The sequence below is a fragment of the Lolium rigidum genome, chromosome 2 (assembly GCF_022539505.1).
Source record: "Lolium rigidum isolate FL_2022 chromosome 2, APGP_CSIRO_Lrig_0.1, whole genome shotgun sequence".
Lineage (NCBI taxonomy): Eukaryota > Viridiplantae > Streptophyta > Magnoliopsida > Poales > Poaceae > Lolium > Lolium rigidum.
This window is the reverse complement of record NC_061509.1, coordinates 130,029,200-130,053,642: the sequence shown is the minus strand read 5'-3', so window position 1 is coordinate 130,053,642 and position 24,443 is coordinate 130,029,200. Positions and strand designations below refer to the sequence as shown.

Below are 24,443 nucleotides of genomic sequence, written 5' to 3'. Positions count from 1 at the left end.
ATTCATACCACCTGTATTTCACTATCTCTTCGCCGAACTAGTGCACCTATTAGGTGTGTTGGGGACACAAGAGACTTCTTGCTTTGTGGTTGCGGGGTTGCATGAGAGGGATATCTTTGACCTCTTCCTCCCTGAGTTCGATAAACCTTGGGTGATTCACTTAAGGGAAACTTGCTGCTGTTCTACAAACCTCTGCTCTTGGAGGCCCAACACTGTCTACAAGAATAGAAGCTCCCGTAGACATCAGTCTTCCTCCTCGATATGCTCAGGACCCTGATACTGATGGCTATGGAGAAGATGATGATGAAGGCAACGAACAATATGATGAGGATGAGGATGATGACGAGGGTGATGATGGTGATGGTGATGATGATGGCTCTCCACCCGCTGGGACGGAGTTCTACTGATGGGAGCGCTAGCATCCCTACTTTTTTTTTCGCCTTTTTGGTGTTCCGATGCTAAAGGGCGAGAAGCGAGTAGAGTCTAGGATCACGGGGTCTCTTGGTTGCTCAAGCCACGCTTGATACTTTATTTGCTTCTTATTTGGTTTGCGCTTATTTGCTTGCTTTTTATTCCAAGAACCATTTGCTACTTTAAATAATTCGTGTATGGACAAGTATTTGTATGCTTAATCTCTATGTTAGGATGATTATGCGTTATGCTTATATATCTTGATATACACATGTCCATACCATGCTTGTTTGCCAAAGATATTGAGGGAGCTTCTCATATTTCACAAATGGTGCACTTTGCATTCAAACGCAAATTCTCCAAGTGCACACAGTATGGGAGAGCTGTCTTAATATCTCATATGGAATCAAGGTTTAAAGCTTATCATAATATCTATATGTGACTCTAGCTCGGTTTGTCATCGTATACCAAAAAGGGGGAGAGTATAAGGGTATTTTACCCTTATCCATTATTTTGGTAACAATGACACCATGCTAGAGTATTTGGTCTAATACATGTCTATGAGTTTATTCCCAGGTATTAGCCAAAGAGGTAAAATAGTGTATCAATGGAACAAGAAGGCAATAGGAGACCCCCCACTTCGACGAAAGACAACAAGGGTTTCTTCTGCACCTGGCCGGCGTGAGGCCCGATCAGACCGGCCCTGGCACCGACCAGCCCGGCGCCGACAGGCCCCTGGTCTGGAGCATAAAAAATTATAGATCCCTTTGAGACGTATCACTGGGTCGTTGACAACTCGGGTTGCAAGAAAACGTGCGGATTTAGACGAAACAATCTCTTCCTAAATATTTCAACACAAAATAACCTCATCTCAAAATCATTTCGGAACTAACCATTTTTCATGACGCTTTGGACCACGAGTTCATGTCGTGCTCCAAAGTCCAGAACGAACATGAAGCCTTGGAGCACGACTTCATGCTATAGAATGTGAAGCCGTTGTACACAGCGTCATGAAAAGGGGTGGAGCCTAACTTCATGCAATAGAGCATAACACCATTAGGGCGGGCTCATAAAGAATGTTTACTTTAAAAAAATCGATATAAGGTTGTTTTGTGTGACTCCATTCCTTGGAAACTTAAATAAAAGGGAAATTTCCTCCATTTTTGTGCTCATTCCTTCTAATCAAATTGATGAATAGTTTCACCCCGACAAAACTTCCTATTTCTAAATTTTTTCCATCAACTTTCTCATGAATCGAAGAGACCCTTAGATTGCACACGGGGTGATAGAATGCTCAATGGAGAAATAAGTTGCACAATATGTTGCCTCGTGAATTGATGACCCATCAGAATAGTGAGCCCTCGCTATCAGACTACAACTACGATGCCTCGAGAAAGGTAACAGTGCACAAACACCTTTATCGTCCACACTAACCATGGAGAAGGTCCAATCTAAAGACAATGCTTCAACCAAGAGGGGACTAGGTGGTCACCATTGCGAGGTACAACCATAGAAAGTTAGATCTAGAGTTTTCCACCCGAGACACTGAGAAAGACAGAACTCCAAGAACACCGCCAAGATGAAGTCTAACATTGTCACCGCCACTTGGCAGGAATTGCTGCAAATGCTGCAAAGTGCTGATTGCTAGATACACATACGCCTTCAACCCATCCATCTTAATCCTTGTCACCGCCGTAACCTAGCGATCTCACTCAACATGAGCATGAACATGGAGAACCTATGCCTATCGATCCACCTTGACATTCCCATCTAGGTCGGACCATGGCAATCACGGCTAACAGCCGTAATCGATATACCGTAAGGCGCTGACGCAAGTGGATCTTGGAGCCACCAATGGTGCCCCGCCGACAATGGCGCCACTCCAAGGCCAATGGAGAGCATTGCCAACCAAATATAGGCGCTAAAGTTAATTTATGCTTACCTTCATGCAGAAAATGGTCAAAACCATCCTTATGCTCAAATAGTCCACATATAGCCTTTGTTGATACAGAATCGAGAATGAATACACGGAAATGTATCCTCTGGTTCCAGTATTGGTAGAAGAAGTTAACACATGGGAACATCAAATAAGATCTTGATCTAAGCGTAGAAAAGCCTTCATGATTTATTCTAGAAAATGTACACATGGTGTAATAAAGAGTCTAATGAAGAAACAAATTAACCTGAACTTGTATGTTCAAATTACAAGAAATTAATCAGGGTGAATGTGCGATGACACTTTGTGCAGATAATTACAACGATCAAGTTAAAGAGAGCAATTAGAGGGGTCATAGGGCTGCAATAATGTAATGACGAGGGTTGAAAGGGACGGAATGACAGAAACCGTTTCCCAATTTGCATTAGAGGGTTTATGTCGGGACCCGTGAACTAATTGCTACGATGGGATATTTATGTCTTAAGATTTCTATACTTGCTATGAAAATGGCTCTAGGGCCCATCATAACGGGTGTATTTTCTCATATTTATGGCTGCATCCAATTTAGGCTCCGCCCCCAAGGGAATGAAACTTGACAAGATATTCACCATGTTGTGTAGAAATCTAAATGCTAGTAAATCCATGTCGCGCTCGGGAACACTTGTCACATATAAGTTCACACACACTTGAGCTTATCCTCTTGGTGCATAGAGGATTGGATTTTCTCTTATTGAGAGCATTTACATATTTCTATTTACTTTTAATACTTTATTTTATTGCAAACTATACACCCAAAACACCAACACTACTGCATCCTTTTTATTGTTTATTTGTCAAACGTGCTAACCAATAACTTCAGCTCCTTGTGGGTTCGACAATCTTTCTTATTGAAAAGTACTATAATTGATCTCCTGCACTTGGGAGCCATCACCAGTCTCCAGACAAGGCTTCAACCTGAGGTGACTAGGGGGTCACCATTGCGAGGTACAACCACCGAAGGTTGGACCTAGATTTTCCACTCGGGACACCGAGATGCAGAACTCCAAGAACACTGCCAAGAATGAAGTCTAGTATTGTTACCACCACTTAGCAGAAATTGCTGCAAATGCGGCAAAGTGCTGATCATTGGATACACATACATCTTCACCCCATCCTTCTTGATCCTTGTCACTGCCATCACCTAACAATCTCACTGAACATGAGCATGGACATGAAGAACCTATGACTATCGATCCACCTTGGCATGCCCGTCTCGGTCAGACCATGGAAATTGCGGCTAACAGTTGTAATCGATATATCGTAAGGTGCTGACACAAGTGGATCTTGGAGCCGCCAATGGTGCTCCGTCAACAATGGAGCCACTCGAAGGCCCAGAATTCAGCACATCGACAACCAAATATTTGCCAGAGTTAATTTATGCATACCTTTATGCAGAAAATGGTCAAAACTATCATTATGCTCAAATAGTCCACATATAGCCTTTGTTGACAGTTTCCAGAATGAATACACGGAAATGTGCCCTCTGGTTCCACTGGTAGCAGAAGTTAACACATGGGAACATCAAATAAGCACTTGATCCATGATTTATTCCAGAAAATGTACACCAGGTGTGATAAAGAGTCCAATGAAGAAACAAATTAACATGAATTTAATTCGCAAAAAAAAAATTAACATGAATTTGTATGTTCAAATTACAAGCAATTAATCAGTGTGAATGTGGGATGACACGTTGTGCAGATAATTACAACGACCAAGTTAAAGAGAGCAATTTGCTCGTCGTAGATATGATCTCGGTGTGAGCAAATCATCAGGAAGGGTAATGCGCCTTCAAGTGCGCCTGCAGGCACGGCGAGTTCTTCCAAACCCTAGCGTGCATCGTGAGCAGCTCCTTGGCCTTGGCCCTTGCCCGCTCGCCGGAGTCTACCTGCAGAAGAAGCAGAAGCTTCGCCACCACCCCTACGGCCAGCATCTCCTGAAGCACGGCCGGCGTCGGGGAGTGCTTGGCCACGGCGTGGAGAGCGCGCACCGCGCTCTCGGTGGTGGCCAGCGACACCCTCATAGCCTTCTTGGAGACCACGGCCAGCCCGGCCGGATGCGCCACGAGCTCCGACCGTCCCTCCGCGCAGCCGCAGAGGTGGTCGATAGCCACCACCGCCAGCTCGGCCGAGTGCCGGCTGCCCTCGTCGAGGAGCAACTCCACGAGCACGGTCATCGCGCCGGCCTCCACAGCCTTGACGCGGTTCCTGCCCCAGGGGCACAGCCGGCACAGCACGTGCAGCGCCGCCTTCACCGCCTTGGCGGACACCCTGTCGGACACGACGCGCACCACCTCCTGGACCACGTCGGGTCGCACCGCCATCAGTCGCGCCGGCTCCATCACCGACACCATCGCCTTGAGCAGCAGGACGGCGTACGTTCGTGACCGGTAACTCGGGCGCTGCAGCACGTGCAGGAGGGTGTCCAGGAAAGCGCCGTTATTTCTCTCTAGGATCCGAAGCAGGCTCTTCTTGGAGGGGTTGAGCGAGTAGATGACGCTCAGGGCGTCCTCCTCCGGCGGGCTCGTGGACGTCGGTGAATCCAGCGTTAGTTCGAATAGGTCTTCAGCCGACCTGGAGTCGGAGCTTGTGGTGCAGTGGTGCCTGACGACGGAGACGAGGAAGTCGACGGCGCCAGGCGTGGCTTCGACGCAGCGCTTGTTGCGGTCGCTCTCGGCGGCGATGGCCTTGATCTCCCTGAGCGCGGCCAGCTCCTGGCGCCGGCTCGCACCGCGTGCCTCGTCGACGAGCGTGGCGACGCGGCAGGCGTCGACGGGGGCGCGCGGGGTGGGGAAGCGCTCGACCTCGTGCAGGGCGCACCAGGCCTGGATGAGGCGGCGGAGGGTGTGGTTGGGCGTGGTGTCGCGGTCCTCCGGCGCGAGCTTGCGCTGCGTGACGGGGCAGGTGGCGTGGTGGGCGGCGTCGAAGAGCCAGCGCTCGATGCTGGTGCGGTCGTAGGTGATGCCGGTGGCGAGGGTGACTGGGTCTCGCATGATCTCTAGCGAGATAGGGCACAGGAAGTACGGTGGCACCTCCACCGACGACCCTTCCATTGCTGCGAATGGACGAGAAATCTACCTGCCGAGTGCCGAGAGATTGCAAGTGCTAGAACGTGTAGATTGAGTTTAGAAGCTAGGACGAAGCTGGAGAAGGTTGACGAAGTTGTTGTAGTTGAAGAAATCGGAGAGAGGCCCGTTATATATAGCGGACCATGAAGCGAAGAAGTCCACGCGTGTTAATGGATAATTAAGTAATCCAACACCGAGATTAACGTGGTGAATTCCTGGTAGTATTACCGTCTCTGCTGCTTAGTGCCGGGTTGGTGCGGTCAGCGGCCATTGTACGCTAACCCTAATGCAATTGTTTGGATAAGAGTAAATTGCGTGGAATGACTGGAGGAGGAGGGTTAAAACTGGGTAGGCATGGATTGACCTGGGGTCGGTGTTGAGCTAGCTTGCCCCCGCTGACCATGGAATGGAGAGGAGAGCGGCTCGACGTTTTGACTTTCGAATTGATCCTTGCTCGGTTCTCATCCCCTTTGCTTGGTCTTTCATTTTTCTTCAACTCATCTGCCTTTTGAAATATTCCGTTTCCGTGGGTTAGATTAGATACCATGGAAGTTTCTGATTCACAGTACGATTTGCTGCTCAGGGATAAATAGTACTCGCTTCCCCCTTCCCTCAGGTATAGTATTTTGACTATCCACGAAGATGTCTCTGGTACCCTCTCGCCGTTCATTCTTCTGGAAATGTGGAAGGCAAAGATGCTGACTGTAGTGGATGGTCCTGCCCATGGATAATTCATGTCATTAATTGATATATCATCCTTTCCATAATTCCGTTTCAAAATAAAATTCCATAATTTTCCCTATGATTTTAATTTTAATTTAAAATAAAACCACGTCACTATTTATGGCACGGAGAGGGTATCTCTCATTGTTTTAATATTGTTCAAAATGTTTGCAGTCGTCTCACAGGTCTTTATATAATATTGTTCAAAAAAAAGGATAATGTTATGCCTCAAGTTTCGCTGAATGTAGTTTTTAGAAGAGCTCTCACGGAAAACAAATGGACGAGGTGGCTGCATCTAGTGTGCACTCTAATGGATGTTCAGTTGACAACACAAAGTGATGTATTTGTTTGGAAGCTAACGACATCAAGCTCCTTTCCGGTTAAATCAATGCATCTAGATTACAGGGATGATCATACTACATATTCCTCCATACATAACATACGGAAAATTAAGGTACCGCCTAAAATTAATTAGAATGTTACGTGGTTCTTATACCCCAAGGTACTTGTCACAACGGACAACCTGGCTAAAAGAAATTGGCAAGGCAACAAAATGTGTTGTTTTGTTATCAAGATGAATTTAACATCCTTTTGTGCCATGCCTGCTAGCAAATATTATGTGTCCTATAGTTCATATGGCATTCAACATAACACTCCTAAATAATATCACAAAGGGAGTTACTAAGAAATATATATAGAAGTTCAAATTGGATTAGGAATTTGCACTCTACTATGGGTTATATGAATGTACGCAACGATCATATTTTGACACTGCAAAATCTACCTCTTTTATGTAGGTTATACCTCGAACTACTCATCGAATCCGTATGTAAATCTACATGCAACCATCGAAGAAGTGACGTGATATGGATATTGGATGCAACCTTTTAAAAACGGTTGCATGGAATTTATCTAGCAGGTGCAGGTGACGTTTCAATTGCGGGATAGCATGTTGATGGAGAAATTGGAGAGTCATTTCATGTTATACTTTTTTTTTCTTCTCTTTATATGCGTGGCCCATGATGTAACTCTTGTAAGACTTAAATCTTAACCCAAAACCAGCACTCATACGTCGTTGTATACTACTACCATGGGCTACCGGGTGGGTAGGCGGACGACGACGAACAGCTCCCTCCTGCAGAAATACAATAAATAAAGTACCGTATCGATAGTGTATACTACGTGTGTCGTTTATGGCCTTAAATTAAAATTAAATCAACTATATTTTCCCTATAACATTAATAAGAAAAGAAATAAAGAAAGGCAAGCACCAACCCGATCGATCGGAGTCGCCGCATTCAAGCCAAGCATATGCATGCATCTCGTCGATCGGAGGGACAGCAACATGCATAGCTACTTAGCTAGCGACGCGCGCTACACAGCGGCGCCGACGACGGAACAGGTACCGGCCGCAACTTTCCTCTCCGCATGCGCCTGCAGGTCCCACATGTCGGCCCGGTTATTTGACCGCTCCGACGTTTGTTCAACGCACGCGAGCATATACAAACTTCCTTTTAAAATCATTCTCAACCTTTTCGATGGAAGACTTGTGTACTTTTCGCACATGCTAGAGCCTCCTTTACAGTATTTGTCACGTGCTACGCATGCACGAGCGATACGTCTCTCCGATGCTCCGCCGTCGTTCAAAGAAAGATCCCTGGCTCTTCCTGCTACGGAATACGTACGTATACTAATGTCATCGACCGCAGCATATACTAGTACTCCGTATTATAGATAGCTATGTAACTAATCAACCGGTTACGAACCTGCGTTAGATTATGTTATGATGACGTAACTGCGACGACCAGCTCTCCCGTAATTGTCGCCTGGTCGTACCAAAGGTGACGAACTGTTCTACGTAGTATTTTTTTTTTTTTTATTATCTCTTTCTTCCGGGAACTGTTCTACTGTTTCAACTAGGGGGCGCTTCGGACGGGGATCTCGATCGCACTTGTGTAGCACACGAACAGTTCCACGAAGAGGAGACTGTTCAAGTTGCGAGATGTATTAATCCTTTTGTATCTCTTCACTCATTTTGCGTTTATGTATTAGAGCCTATGAAATCAAACAACAATTGTTCATCCTGTTGGAGTATATCGCACCAAACGGTATCAGCAGGATCTCGTATATCCGGCAATGTAGATTCTGTAACCAGTGGCGAAGGACGGAAAACAGTTAAGGTCGGACGAACTTTAAAACACAAAAATTTGACGCAACAAAATAAAATTGTGTTGACACGTTAATGCTTTGTATGATGTTTGTATTCCCCTGTTCAGTCACTCAGTACTATGGTAATAGCAACATATTCAATTATAAGTAAAACCTAGAAATATACAGATAATAAAGCTTTAATGTCGTCGAGAAGTTCCAGACAATAATAAAACTGTACTTTTCTTTTGAAAATCCTTTTCAATTTCACCAAGGTCAAGATTTTTGAATATCCTTTGCTCGATGTAGCACACCATCAAATTATTAAGCACACCATCAAACATCTTGTTGTGCAACTATGTCTTGATAATCTTCATAATTGAGAATGCCCTTCCAACCGTTGTTGTCTCCGCCAATAAAAGCACTGCCACCGGTAAAATATCGTTTCCGATCTGCAATTGAAAACATTATATACTCCATACATTAATACTTTGCCTATTTTATCCACATATCACAAATTTAAACTTCATTCAATTGAAAAAACTATAGTACTAGAATTATACCTCCCCCTAGCTGCAGGGTTATTTCCCCTTCATGTCCATCTTAATTCTTCTCGAATGAAAGCGAAAAGATGTCCGTAGAAAAAACCTCGAGGATAAGAGATGAAGAGAGGAAGCAGGCAGGGGCAGGGCCAAGAGCCGAGGGGCGTGCAGACAGCGGATGCTAGTCGCCAGGTGATCTACGACTGCCGGCAGGGAGTCAGGGAGGCATGCAATCGGGCGGCCAGGGAGAATGGGAGTCGGGCTGCCGGCGGTTGGGCGGCGCAACGTAGGAAGGGGAACCGTCGAGAGTCGAGTCCTGCTCCGGTCGCGTGGAAACCTCGAAGACGAAGGGCAGGGGCACCACTCACGATGTGATCCACACGATCGAAGGGGTGGAGCGATACTCGACTCGTGGACTCGGTCCCGGTGACGTTTGGCTAATTGGCTTTACCACGCGCGGCCCAATAAGCAACAATCAGCAGACCTAGTTCTCCCCAGCGGTGCTATTTTCTTCTCTTTTTCTTTAGGCGACCGCTTCCATAGACCCCCCCAAGCCAACAATTGCATAACCGTACCATTATGCACGTGTGCTCCTTCCGCCGGCGCTAGCGGGTCGGGCTAGGTTAGCCCCCCAGATCCATATCGAAAGGGTATACGGTGTACGCTTGTACTCGTTGAAAGGGTATAGGTTGTATGTACGTTTCGGTGTATACATCCGATGGATCGATGTGGTGGTCCTCGTCGGTTGTCACATTCCATTCTCACATACCTTGATCAGCTCGTCACAGCCACCAACCCGACCATCATAGATCAAGATATGCTCCGGTGAATAGATCGCAGCAAGGATCCGGCGTCCAACCTTGGCCCGGCTCCACCCCCCCCCCCACGGCCGCCATTCATACCTAGGGTTTTGATCCCTCCGTCTTTTGCACGTACCCCGGTCAATCGGGCGTGGCCGGACGGTTACCTCAGCGATCTCCTATCCTTCCCGCATCCGTCGAGCTCCTCCGCCTCCCCACGATCGACATATAGGTCGTTCCATTGCAAGGCAGAGCAAGAGGTCGTGCGCACCGCCGCCGAGCCCAACTTCCCGTGGCTGCCCAGATTGCCACCGACGCCCAGAAGAGGTTAGCCCTCCGTGCCATACTGAATTACACAATGAATTCCAAGCCGAGTTTTTGTGTTGATTAGGTTAGTGATGTTGGTTTTATTTGGACAGATGGACGGCTCTATGGTTTATGGGATTGACAATGAGAAAGCAACTACAGACGTTGATGACTCTAGATGGGAGGCTTTTGATATTTCATCTTCAGATGAATATGAAGTACCTTCGTCTGATGACGATGATGATAGCAATTTTGGTGATTCTGTATCTGAGTCTGATAATGTGAGTCACTCACATTTTCATATTTTATCAGTACAGTATGCATGGGATTATCTTGTCCTTGAATTTTGCCTCCTTGTTCCAAATTTTGTAGATGGACATCGATGATGAAGACAGCATAAGTGATCTCATAAGTGATACAGATGATGAACCCACTTCTGAAAATACGAGTCATGTATGTTTTCTTTTATCTTACTTGCCTTCTTCCAGGTGAAGATGAATATACATGTAATTTGCTATTTTCCTACAAATTACGCAGGTTGTTGTAATAAAAAAGAGTGAGCTTACGTACTCCGGGGATTCTGATTTGGAAGACTTTGCTGCTGAAGAGGATGTTCCTGAGTAGTAAAAATCATTAGAAGGGGGGTTTCACAGCAGTCAAAATCTGAATGCAAAAGCGATGTAAGATTTTCTTTTGATGCATTGCAATGCATAATAATCTAGTAGAACAAATCAAAGTGTCAGTAACAATAACGCCATGTTTGTCATATTTGTTTAGGTGACAGAAAGTTCCCAGTTGGACCATACTAAGCACGAAGATGATAAGGATCCATATGATATTGATGCTGAAATGAACAGACAGCGAAAGTATGAGGCTGTAAGGGCCATGACCTTTCTTTCCGAAGAGGCTGCCTATTATTTCTACAACAAGTATGCCAAAGAACATGGTTTTAGCATTCGACGCGAGAAGAAAAAGGAACGCCTTGATGAATTAGGGACACCCACCATTCCGTATAGGCGGTTTCTTTGCTCCAGGGCTGGGCAACGTGAAAGAAAGTACTTAGAAATGGAAGGCCGATCGTATAGGCACCGACCTGAGTCTCGCTGCAACTGTGGTGCCCATTTCAGTGTGTCGTATAATATAAAGAGGGTGTTTGGACTGTTCTGAGATTTGACGACAATCACAACCATAAGCCTGCTACAGCTGATCAAATCGCTTTTCTTCGGTGTCATAGAAAGATCAAGGCTCATTAGATATCTAGGATCATGTCACTGGGAGCTGCTGGGATGAGATTATTCAACATTATGAGGACATTTATCAGTGACACTGGAAAATACAGCAGGGTAGGATTTGTAAGAAAGGATCTTTACAACATGTCTTGCCGTGAAAGGAGGAAGATGATTGCAAAGGGTGACGCCAACACAACCATTGGCATTATGGAGAAGGAAAGCGAGATGATCCTGAATTCTATTTTGATTACAAGCTTGGTAAAGGTGGAATTTTTTTACACCTGTTCTGGTGTGATTCTCAGTCTCGGCAGGACTATGCCGACTTCGATGACGTGCTGGTGTTTGACAGCACGTACAAAACAAATCGGTATGCTATGCTGTTCATACCTTTTGTGGGAATAAAGAATCACCGCCAGACTACTGTTTTTGCATGCGCCATTGTCTCGGACGAGAAGGAAGTAACATATAAGTGGTTGTTAGAAACATTCCTGAAAGCCATGTATCAACAGAAGCCTAAAGGGATCATCACTGATGGGGACGCTGCAATGATCGCTGTTGTTGGTAAAGTCTTTCCAGGCGTGTGGTACCGTGTTTGTACGTGGCATATTGAGAAGAACATGAAGAAGCACATTGACCCCTGGCTCACAATGAATTCCGGTCGCTGCTGTACTACACCACTTCGGAACAAGTATTCGAGGGGAGATGGAGGGCATTCGTCGAGAAGCACCAGACGGAATTAACCAAAGAATGGATGAAGAGGATGTATACGAGGAAGAAGTTGTGGTCAGCCGCGTATCTAGCGAATGGATATTTCCTCGGAATGAAAAGCAACTAGAGGAGCGAGAGTTTGAACTCCAGCCTACACACCCACCTTGACTTTGGACTGACAATGGTGGATATGGTTGTGCACTACGAGAATAACAGTAGCCGTGTCCGGGAGGAAGAGGCCCACCAGGACACCATAGACTCTCAAACAGTACCGGTTGCAGTTACCAGGTACAAGGATATAGAGATGTCTGCTGCCCGTAAATTCACAGCTACAAACTTCTACCTCGTTCAAGGGGAGCTGAAAAATATTGGGGGCCTAGAGATTGTAGATCAACTTGGATGTGCTGGTGGGTTAACAACCTTCGTTGTGTCATGGATGAATAACCGTAAGTATTTGTTTTCAGTGGAGTACATACCTGAAATCAAAGAGGAAACAATAACGTGCAGTTGCCGAAGGATGTATCAGAAAGGGCTACCTTGCAAGCACATCTTGTTTGTTTTGCATTTTGTGGGGTGCTCTGAAATTCCAAAATGTTATGTTCTCCGAAGGTTCTCGAAGGATGCAAGGTATGGTTTGCCCTCGAGACGCGAGAGTGATTTGTACGGATGGGGATGGGAAGGGGTAGCTGAGCGGAGAAAGCATAGCGAGCTTACCCTAATTGGAGCAGAAGCTTTTGATGCCGCATTACATAACCCAGAATCTTTCAGCGAGCTTATGAAATGTATGAAAGGCATAATATACAGGAGAAAAGGTGACCAGACCAGTCATTCAACGGCTTACCATGAGGACGCACAAAACATAGGAGATGCACCAGTAGTGGGTGATCCTGAACAAGCTGAGACCAAAGGAGCACCTAAACAAAACAAGAAGTACTATAAGGATAAGGATACGAATCAACAGACGTCAAAACATGGCAGGATACTGTCACACGACGAGCGGAAGAAGGAGAGGTTGTGCACTGCTTGCAATCAACCAGGTCATAACAGAAACAACAAGATGAAGTGCTGGCTACATAGGGAGTGAGTATCTGGTTCAGCCCTACTTAAATAGTGATACGTCCATTTTGCATCACTATTTTATATCATAATTTACTGTTATTCATTGATATATTTCATATTTAGGGGTGATACTTATGTTATTTCATCTATTTGGCATGTTTCATGATTATTGGAGGATCGCGCACCGGAGTCAGGATTCTGCTGGAAAAAGCACCGTCAGAATGCAATATTTCGGATGATCAACAGTTGACGGAAATTATATGAAAAATCCTATTTTTCTAGAAGACGAAGGGAGCCAGAAGGGGGAGCCGAGGAGGGCCGCCGTGGGCCTACCTCATAGGCCGGCGCGGGCCAAGGCCTGGCCGCGCCGCCTTGTGAGGAGGGGGCCCACAGCCCCCTCTGGCCTCCTCTCCTTCGCGTACATCTTCGTCCCGAAAACCTAAGCTCCGGAGGATAGTCGCGAAGAGTCACAGCCGCCTCTGCGGGGCGGAAAACACCAGAGAGAAAAGAGCTCTCCGGCAGGCTGAAATCCGCCGGGGAAATTCCCTCCCGGCGGGGGAAATCGACGCCATCGTCACCGACATCGAGCTGGACATCATCTCCATCATCATCACCATCATCTTCATCATCATCACCACCATCTCCACCGCTGCACCTCGTCACCGCTGTAACAATTAGGGTTTGATCTTGATTGTTTGATAGGGGAAACTCTCCCGGTGTTGATTTCTACTTGTTATTGATGCTATTGAGTGAAACTATTGAACCAAGGTTTATGTTCAGATTGTTATTCATCATCATATCACCTCTGATCATGTTCCATATGATGTCTCATGAGTAGTTCGTTTAGTTCTTGAGGACATGGGTGAAGTCTAAATGTTAGTAGTGAATTATGTTGGTTAGTATTCAATGTTATGATATTTAAGTTGTGGTGTTATTCTTCTAGTGGTGTCATGTGAACGTCGACTACATGATACTTCACCATTTATGGGCCTAGGGAATGCATCTTGTATTCGTTTACTAATTGCGGGGTTGCCGGAGTGACAGAAACCTAAACCCCCGTTGGTATATCGATGCAGGAGGGATAGCAGGATCTCGAGTTTAAGGCTGTGGTTAGATTTATCTTAATTACTTTCTTGTATTTGCGGATGCTTGCAAGGGGTATAATCACAAGAATGTATTAGTCCTAGGAAGGGCGGTGCATTAGCATAGGTTCACCCACACAACACTTATCAAAACAATGAAGATTAATCAGTTATATGAAGCGAAAGCACTAGACTAAATTCCCGTGTGTCCTCAAGAACGTTTGGTCATTATAAGTAAACAAACCAGCTTGTCCTTTGTGCTAAAAAGGATTGGGTCACTCGCTGCAATTATTTCTCTCGCACTTTACTTACTTGTACTTTATTCAACTGCTATATTAAAACCCCCTGAATACTTGTCTGTGAGCATTTACAGTGAATCCTTCATCGAAACTGCTTGTCAACACCTCCTGCTCCTCGTTGGGTTCGACACTCTTATTTATCGAAAGTACTACGATACACCCCCTATACTTGTGGGTCATCAAATAGCTTGCACTAATGTTCTACTATTTTATGTGCCACTGACTTGTGTGTTATTTCATGCAATGCAGATATGAGGGACCATCGGAAGTATGGGGAACCACCGGAAGTTCTGACAAGCATATGATGATTAATTGCTTGTCTACATTATGAACTACACTACTTGTTGCACTTGTGTATTATTTGTGTACAAACATTGGTGTGATGTCAAAGGGCGAATTTTGATACTTACAACACAACAAGGAGAATTTCTTTCACAAATAACATAGATCACAACTTATGTTTTGCACACATTGCGAATATGATTACAGACTGCACAAATCGCTGAATGATACTTACAACACAACATGGAGAATTTGTTCACAAATAACATAGAGCACAATGATGGCGTGTAACTCACACGTTCGTTGGGAACCCCAAGATGAAGGTATGATGCGCACAGCAGCAAGTTTTCCCTCAGAAAGAAACCAAGGTTTATCGAACCAGGAGGAGCCAAGAAGCACGTTGAAGGTTGATGGCGGCGGGATGTAGTGCGGCGCAACACCAGAGATTCCGGCGCCAACGTGGAACCTGCACAACACAACCAAAGTACTTTGCCCCAACGAAACAGCGAGGTTGTCAATCTCACCGGCTTGCTGTAACAAAGGATTAGATGTATAGTGTGGATGATGATTGTTTGCAAGAACAGTAAAGAACAAGTATTGCAGTAGATTGTATTTAATGTAAAAGAATGGACCGGGGTCCACAGTTCACTAGAGGTGTCTCTCCCATAAGATAGCATGTTGGGTGAACAAATTACAGTCGGGCAATTGACAAATAGAGAGGGCATAACAATGCACATACATGACATGATGAATATTGTGAGATTTAATTGGGCATTACGACAAAGTACATAGACCGCTATCCGAGCATGCATCTATGCCTAAAAAGTCCACCTTCGAGGTTATCATCCGAACCCCTTCCAGTATTAAGTTGCAAAACAACGGACAATTGCATTAAGTATGGTGTGTAATGTAATCAATAACTACATCCTCGGACATAGCATCAATGTTTTATCCCTAGTGGAAACAAGTACATCCATAACCTTAGAGGTTTCTCGTCACTCCCCGCATTCACGGAGACATGAACCCACTATCGAGCATAAATACTCCCTCTTGGAGTTAAGAGCAAAAACTTGGCCGAGCCTCTACTAATAACGGAGAGCATGCAAGATCATAAACAACACATAGGTAATAGATTGATAATCAACATAACATAGTATTCTCTATCCATCGGATCCCGACAAACACAACATATAGAATTACGGATAGATGATCTTGATCATGTTAGGCAGCTCACAAGATCCGACAATGAAGCACATGAGGAGAATACAACCATCTAGCTACTGCTATGGACCCATAGTCCAGGGGTGAACTACTCACTCATCACTCCGGAGGCGACCATGGCGGTGAAGAGTCCTCCGGGAGATGAATCCCCTCTCCGGCAGGGTGCCGGAGGAGATCTCCGGAATCCCCCGAGATGGGATTGGCGGCGGCGGCGTCTCAGTAAGGTTTTCCGTATCGTGGCTCTCGGTATCGGGGGTTTCGCGACGAAGACCTTAAGTAGGCGGAAGGGCGGAGTCGGAGGGGTCACGGGGGCCCCACACAGCGAGGCCGCGCGGGCCCCTCTCGGGCCGCGCCGCCCTAGTGTGGCGGCGCCCCGTGGCCCCACTTCGTCTTCTCTTCGGTCTTCCGGAAGCTTCGTGGCAAAATAGGCCCCCGGGAGTTGATTTCGTCCAATTCCGAGAATATTTCTTTACTAGGATTTCTGAAACCAAAAACAGCGTAAAACAACGAATCGACTCTTCGGCATCTCGTTAGTAGGTTAGTGCCGGAAAATGCATAAATACGACATATAATGTGTATAAAACATGTAGATATCATCAATAATGTGGCATGGAACATAAGAAATTATCGATACGTCGGAGACGTATCAGCATCCCCAAGCTTAGTTCCTGCTTGTCCCGAGCAGGTAAACGATAACAAAGATAATTTCTGGAGTGACATGCCATCATAACCTTGATCATACTATTGTAAACATATGTAATGAATGCAGCGATCAAAACAATGGTAATGACATGAGTAAACAACTGAATCATAAAGCAAAGACTTTTCATGAATAGTACTTAAAGACAAGCATCAATAAGTCTTGCATAAGAGTTAACTCATAAAGCAATAAATCAAAGTAAAGGTATTGAAGCAACACAAAAGAAGATTAAGTTTCAGCGGTTGCTTTCAACTTGTAACATGTGTATCTCATGGATATTGTCAACATAGAGTAATATAACAAGTGCAATATGCAAGTATGTAGGAATGAATGCACAGTTCACACAAGTGTTTGCTTCTTGAGGTGGAGAGAAATAGGTGAACTGACTCAACATAAAAGTAAAAGAAAGGTCCTTCGCAGAGGAAAGCATCGATTGCTATATTCGTGCTAGAGCTTTTATTTTGAAAACAAGAAACAATTTTGTCAACGGTAGTAATAAAGCACATGTATCATGTTAATTATATCTTACAAGTTGCAAGCCTCATGCATAGTATACTAATAGTGCCCGCACCTTGTCCTAATTAGCTTGGACTACCGGATCATCGCAATACACATGTTTTAACCAAGTGTCACAATGGGGTACCTCCATGCCGCCTGTACAAAGGTCTAAGGAGAAAGCTCGCATTTTGGATTTCTCGCTTTTGATTATTCTCAACTTAGACATCCATACCGGGACAACATGGACAACAGATAATGGACTCCTCTTTAATGCATAAGCATGTGGCAACAATTAGTGTTCTCATATGAGATTGAGGATATATGTCCAAAACTGAAACTTCCACCATGATTCATGGCTTTAGTTAGCGGCCCAATGTTCTTCTCTAACAATATGCATGCTCTAACCATTACAGTGGTAGATCTCTCTTACTTCAGACAAGACGGACATGCATAGCAACTCACATGATATTCAACAAAGAGTAGTTGATGGCGTCCCCAGGAACATGGTTATCGCACAACAAGCAACTTAATAAGAGATAAAGTGCATAAGTACATATTCAATACCACAATAGTTTTTAAGCTATTTGTCCCATGAGCTATATATTGCAAAGGTGAAGAATGGAAATTTTAAAGGTAGCACTCAAGCAATTTACTTTGGAATGGCGGAGAAATACCATGTAGTAGGTAGATATGGTGGACACAAATGGCATAGTGGTTGGCTCAAGGATTTTGGATGCATGAGAAGTATTCCCTCTCGATACAAGGTTTAGGCTAGCAAGGTTATTTGAAACAAACACAAGGATGAACCAGTGCAGCAAAACTCACATAAAAGACATATTATAAACATTATAAGACTCTATACCGTCTTCCTTGTTGTTCAAAACTCAATACTAGAAATTATCTAGACTTTAGAGAGACCAAATATGCAAACCAAATTAGCAAGCTCTAGGTGTTTCTTCATTAATGGGTGCAAAGTATATGATGCAAGAGCTTAAACATGAGCACAACAATTGCCAAGTATCAAATTATTCAAGACATTTTAGAATTACTACATGTAGCATTTCCCGATTCCAACCATATAACAATTTAACGAAGAAGATTCAACCTTCGCCATGAATACTATGAGTAAAGCCTAAGGACATATTTGTCCATATGCAACAGCGGAGCGTGTCTCTCTCCCACACAATGAATTCTAGGATCTATTTTATTCAAACAAAAACAAAAACAAAAACAAACCGACGCTCCAAGCAAAGTACATAAGATGTGACGGAATAAAAATATAGTTTCAGGGGAGGAACCTGATAATGTTGTCGATGAAGAAGGGGATGCCTTGGGCATCCCCAAGCTTAGACGCTTGAGTCTTCTTAGAATATGCAGGGGTGAACCACCGGGGCATCCCCAAGCTTAGAGCTTTCACTCTCCTTGATCATATTGCATCATTCTCCTCTCTTGATCCTTGAAAACTTCCTCCACACCAAACTTGAAACAACTCATTAGAGGTTTAGTGTACAATAAAAATTAACATGTTCAGAGGTGACACAATCATTCTTAACACTTCTGGACATTGCATAAAGCTACTGGACATTAATGGAACAAAGAAATTCATCCATCATAGCAAAAGAGGCAATGCGAAATAAAAAGGCAGAATCTGTCAAAACAGAACAGTCCGTAAAGATGGATTTTATTGAGGCACCAGACTTGCTCAAATGAAAATTCCAAAATTTAATGAAAGTTGCGTACATATCTGAGGATCACGCACGTAAATTGGCATATTTTTCTGAGCGACCTACAGGGGGGCGGGTCGAAATTCGTGACAGCAAAGAAATCTGTTACTGCGCAGTAATCCAAATCTAGTATTCACTTTACTATCAAAGACTTTACTTGGCACAACAAAGCACAAAACTAAGATAAGGAGAGGTTGCTACAGTAGTAAACAACTTCCAAGACTCAAATATAAAATAAAATTACTGTAGTAAAAACATGGGTTATCTCCCATAAGCGCTTTTCTTTAACGCCTTTCAGCTAGGCGCAGAAAGTGTATATCAAGTATTATCAAGAGGTAGAGCATCGATATCATAAGCTCCCCCATCTGTAGTGGTACTAAGGGCTTTTTAAATTTTAGGCCTATAATAATATTTTTTTGGTTTAGGCACTTTAGAGACATACATAAACTTTTGCTCCTTACCCACATAAGCTTTCTCCTTATATTTAAGAGAAGAAAAAGTTGAACCCAAGGTTCCCATAGCTTTTTCAAGTTCACTGATCCTTTGGGTTTGATTATCATGGTTAGCACAAGATTCTAAGATGGTGATTCTATCATTTATTCCACCTAGAGATTTATCAAGTTTATCAGTGCTATCAAGTAACATTTCCAATTTAGTTTCAACACTTGGAAAAATTTTCTCTATGGTTTCCAATTTTTTCATGACATCTTCAAGAGAGGTTTCAATTTTAACTTCATTAACAGGTGGTGTTCCAAATAAGCTCTCAATAATGCAACTAGCTTCTAAAGCAGGAGCGCCTAGGAAGTTACCTCCTGCGAGACAATCAAGAACATACCTATTCCAGCTAGAGATACCAACATAAAAATTCCTGAGTAGGATAGTGGTGGAGTGTTTCTTATTGCACCTATTATGGGCATCACTAATTCTATACCAAGCATCTTTTAAACATTCTCCCCCTTGTTGCTTAAACGAACGAACTTCAACTTCAGGATTACTCATTTTAGCAGTAGTAAATAAAGCAAACTAGATAAAATAAATGCAAGTAACTAATTTTTTTTGTGTGTTTTCGATATAGAGTGCAAGACAGTAAATAAAGTAAAGCTAGCAACTAATTTTTTTGTGTTTTGATATAATGCAGCAAACAAATAAGTAAATAAAATAAAGCAAGACAAAAACAAAGTAAAGAGATTGGATTGTGGAGACTCCCCTTGCAGCGTGTCTTGATCTCCCCGGCAACGGCGCCAGAAAATATGCTTGATGGCGTGTAACTCACACGTTCGTTGGGAACCCCAAGAGGAAGGTATGATGCGCACGAGCAGCAAGTTTTTCCTCGAAAGAAACCAAGGTTTATCGAACCAGGAGGAGCCAAGAAGCACGTTGAAGGTTGATGGCGGCGGGATGTAGTGCGGCGCAACACCAGAGATTCCGGCGCCAACGTGGAACCTGCACAACACAACCAAAGTACTTTGCCCCAACGAAACAGCGAGGTTGTCAATCTCACCGGCTTGCTGTAACAAAGGATTAGATGTATAGTGTGGATGATGATTGTTTGCAAGAACAGTAAAGAACAAGTATTGCAGTAGATTTTATTCAATGTAAAAGAATGGACCGGGGTCCACAGTTCACTAGAGGTGTCTCTCCCATAAGATAGCATGTTGGGTGAACAAATTACAGTCGGGCAATTGAAAAATAGAGAGGGCATAACAATGCACATACATGACATGATGAATATTGTGAGATTTAATTGGGCATTACGATAAAGTACATAGACCGCTATCCAAGCATGCATCTATGCCTAAAAAGTCCACCTTCAGGTTATCATCCGAACCCCTTCCAGTATTAAGTTGCAAAACAACAGACAAATGCATTAAGTATGGTGCGTAATGTAATCAATAACTACATCCTCGGACATAGCATCAATGTTTTATCCCTAGTGGCAACAAGCACATCCATAACCTTAGAGGTTTCGTCACTCCCCGCATTCACGGAGACATGAACCCACTATCGAGCATAAATACTCCCTCTTGGAGTTAAGAGCAAAAACTTGGCCGAGCCTCTACTAATAACGGAGAGCATGCAAGATCATAAACAACACATAGGTAATAGATTGATAATCAACATAACATAGTATTCTCTATCCATTGGATCCCGACAAACACAACATATATAATTACAGATAGATGATCTTGATCATGTTAGGCAGCTCACAAGATCCGACAATGAAGCACATGAGGAGAAGACAACCATCTAGCTACTGCTATGGACCCATAGTCCAGGGGTGAACTACTCACTCATCACTCCGGAGGCGACCATGGCGGTGAAGAGTCCTCCGGGAGATGAATCCCTTCTCCGGCAGGGTGCCGGAGGAGATCTCCAGAATCCCCCGAGATGGGATTGGCGGCGGCGGCGTCTCTCAAGGTTTTCCGTATCGTGGCTCTCGGTATCGGGGGTTTCGCGACGAAGACCTTAAGTAGGCGGAAGGGCGGAGTCGGAGGGGTCACGGGGGCCCCACACAGCGAGGCCGCGCGGGCCCCTCCTGGGCCGCGCCGCCCTATTGTGGCGGCGCCCCGTGGCCCCACTTCGTCTTCTCTTCGGTCTTCTGGAAGCTTCGTGGCAAAATAGGCCCCTGGGCGTTGATTTCGTCCAATTCCGAGAATATTTCTTTACTAGGATTTCTGAAACCAAAAACAACAGAAAACAGCAACTGGCTCTTCGGCATCTCGTTAGTAGGTTAGTGCCGGAAAATGCATATATACGACATATAATGTGTATAAAACATGTAGATATCATCAATAATGTGGCATGGAACATAAGAAATTATCGATACGTCGGAGACGTATCACACAACTATGTCTTGGACACATCGCGAATATAATTACAGACTGCACAAACACATTAGTACTTGCCCCCTTGAGGCTTATCACTCCAAGGCTTGCTTCTTACGCTTGGTCATGGATGAAGATTCATCCTGATTTTTTCATCTGGGGCAGATGTGGTCTGATCTCTGGAGGTGAGCTTGTCCCTCGTTTACCGTGTAATGCTAGGGTGGATTTGTGTCCGGAAGGTCTCATAGACCTGTAGCACTTTTTACTTTGGGTGGTGAACTTATTTGGGGTTGATGTTATTTGTGCCACAATGAGATAAGTACTTTTTTGCACGATAAAAAGTACAGGTAAGTAATTCAACCTTTCGCACGTACATAATTCAAACGAGTAGCACACGAAATGACATAGAAAAAAGTGGGAAACATAACAAACACATGTTAAAACTAATGAAACTAAACATGACCATCCTCAACTAGCCCCGACAGCTTCACCGCCATCGTGAACTTCACTCCTCCTCCTCCTCCTCTTCGTCGAAGTTGTAGGGAAGGGTGTGCATCATGTTGCGCGTGGGGAAGTGGCACTCAAAGTTGGTGTAGATGTTGAACGTAGTGAATGCTATGAACTCGCAGCCGCACCAAAATACTTTGCCGAGGAGCTCGTACGCGTCGTAGCGGTTGGTGAAGGTGACCGTGAGGAACAAGAGGAAGGCGCGCGTGTGGTCACGGGCCTCGTCGAGGCGAAACATCATCGGCGCATCCGAAGGGAGGTGGGCAAAGCCGGCGGTGAGGAACGCGCGGGCGAGCTCGACCGGTCCCCTCCACCTGGAGATGGCCCACACGCGGAGTGTGTTCTCCACGACGACGCCCGCCGGGTAGCGCCGGCTCGGGCACGGTAGGAAGCCGACGGAAGACCGGTGCGTTGAACTGCATCCTACCGGTGCATTGCAAGGTCTTGGGTGGGGATTTGCTTCAAGTGGAGAATATATGGATTGTGTGTCGCGCCGAGTGGAGAGGAAGAGAGGGGGTATAAATAGGCCAGATCGATCAATTACAATGAAACGTTGCGCTGTTTCCGTGTCCGTGGAATGGGTTGCGCGTGTGTATCCGTGTCAATGCGGTGCGCCTGAATCAGTCTTCCTTTATTGCTCTGAATCGGCGACCATAAATGGCTCTGCTGCGTCGTCTGCCTCGCTGAGCGCTCGCGTTTGAAAGCACATCTGACTTGGTGCGGCACATGCATGGAAAAGTCTGCGACGGGAGCTAGCCTGCATGGTGCGGCGCATGCATGGCGAAGTCTGCGACGGACAAAACCGTGCAACGGTCCGAACCACGTCTCCTCCCTGGACTAATCATACTGCGGAGTGAGCCTCTCGCGGATCGCCGTCGCTCAGCAGATCGCAGCCATGCACGAGTGTTTCCCTATAAAAGGCGTCCATCCAACGGCGTAGAGCTAGGTATTGTAGGGCCCGCCTGGAGTCGCTTCGACCGCCACGTGAATGGCCATTCCTCGGCTCCCGAGCGGCCGCCGCCCACCTCTGCCAATGAAGTTATTGGCGACTCCACGCGTGCCCAGCGGCCGCCGCCCACCTCTGCCAATGAATTTATTGGCGATGCCACGCGTGCCCAGCGGCCACCGCCCACCACGGTTGCCTGGGCATTATATAGGGGCGCTCGTTCGGCTGCCTCATCTACTCCCGCACAAACCCTAGCCGCCGCACAACATGCACCGTAGCGCAGCCTACCCACAAGCCCGCGAAGGAATCCATGGTTGGTTCTGGTGGGCGGCGAGGCGGTCGAGGCCGTCGAGGCCGAGGGCGCGGTCACCGTGGCCGTGGACGCCATGCTGGAGCAGCATCACCCAGCCACTCGCCGTCGCCAGCGCCGTCGTGGTCGTCTTCGGAGGAGGCGACGTGCTTCGAATTCATCCTACGCATCGACCAGGAACCTCTCGGCATCAAGCGGCTTCCGGACAAGTTCGCCGAGTTCGTCGATGGCGTCGAGCCGGCAGAGTTGCAGCTACGGGAGGCCAGCTGCAACTTTCATCGATGGCGTGTCGAGGTATTGTTCGACGGCCAGGGCAAGATGTACCTGCACACTGGGTGGGACAAGTTCGCCCGCTACCTCGATCTCGAGCCCGGCTGCCAGCTTACCTTCTTCTACGACGGGGATGGCAACATGGTCGTCAAGGTGTTCGACGGCACATCCTGCCGGAGACACTACCACATCAGCGAGTCAAGCTCGAGCACCGACTGTTAGATATTTTCGAGTGTTCTTTCTTTGCAGCGAAAATGGCCACCGGCCAATAGAACCACTAGTGTACGGTTCCAGCCTGGGTGCCTGGGAGTGTTCTTTCTTGGCAGCGAACACAGGAAACACCCGAGGACGACACTAGTTAGGTTTCCTCATTTTTTAATGTTCTAATCTTGTTTTAAACTATGTAATGGTTTGTGTAATGTTCGTATCTGTGTTTAAATGAAAAAGAGAAAAATAATTAGGTAAAAGTTATTGGTTTCCAAAAATTGTGAAGTTTTTTATTTATTTGAATTTTTGTGATAGTAAACTTATAAATTTCTGTTAAATTCAGGCGAAAAAAGTTGACAAATAAAGCCATGGCCCATGAGTTCCCTCCCCGCGTCCAATATCCACAACGTCGCACGTTATTGGGCCTAGTACAAATCGGCCTATTACCATTCCGGAGTGTTCCCCGCGTGCATTGGCCCGTTACATGCCTGACGGCCTAACTGAATAGTTTTCTAATTTTTATTTAAATCTGCAGCACATCAGCTGAACATCTGGTTAAATTCAAAAAATTTAAAAAAGTTTTAACCAACGGATTATGTTCACAAAA

General features: G+C 45.3%; 1 protein-coding gene across 1 annotated transcript; it reads right to left on the bottom strand.

Annotated features, from left to right (window-relative positions):
• Window positions 1-4,061: 4,061 nt before the first annotated feature.
• On the bottom strand, window positions 4,062-5,477 carry LOC124687241 (E3 ubiquitin-protein ligase PUB23). The gene has a single exon (XM_047221042.1). The coding sequence runs from the start codon at window positions 5,433-5,435 to the stop codon at window positions 4,155-4,157; it is 1,281 nt and encodes a 426-aa protein (XP_047076998.1). The 5' UTR covers window positions 5,436-5,477; the 3' UTR covers window positions 4,062-4,154.
• Window positions 5,478-24,443: the final 18,966 nt, after the last annotated feature.

Bases quoted from the DNA above. Each gene is read 5' to 3' on its own strand.
- LOC124687241 (XM_047221042.1), bottom strand. From the start codon at position 5,435: ATGGAAGGGTCGTCGGTGGAGGTGCCACCGTACTTCCTGTGCCCTATC.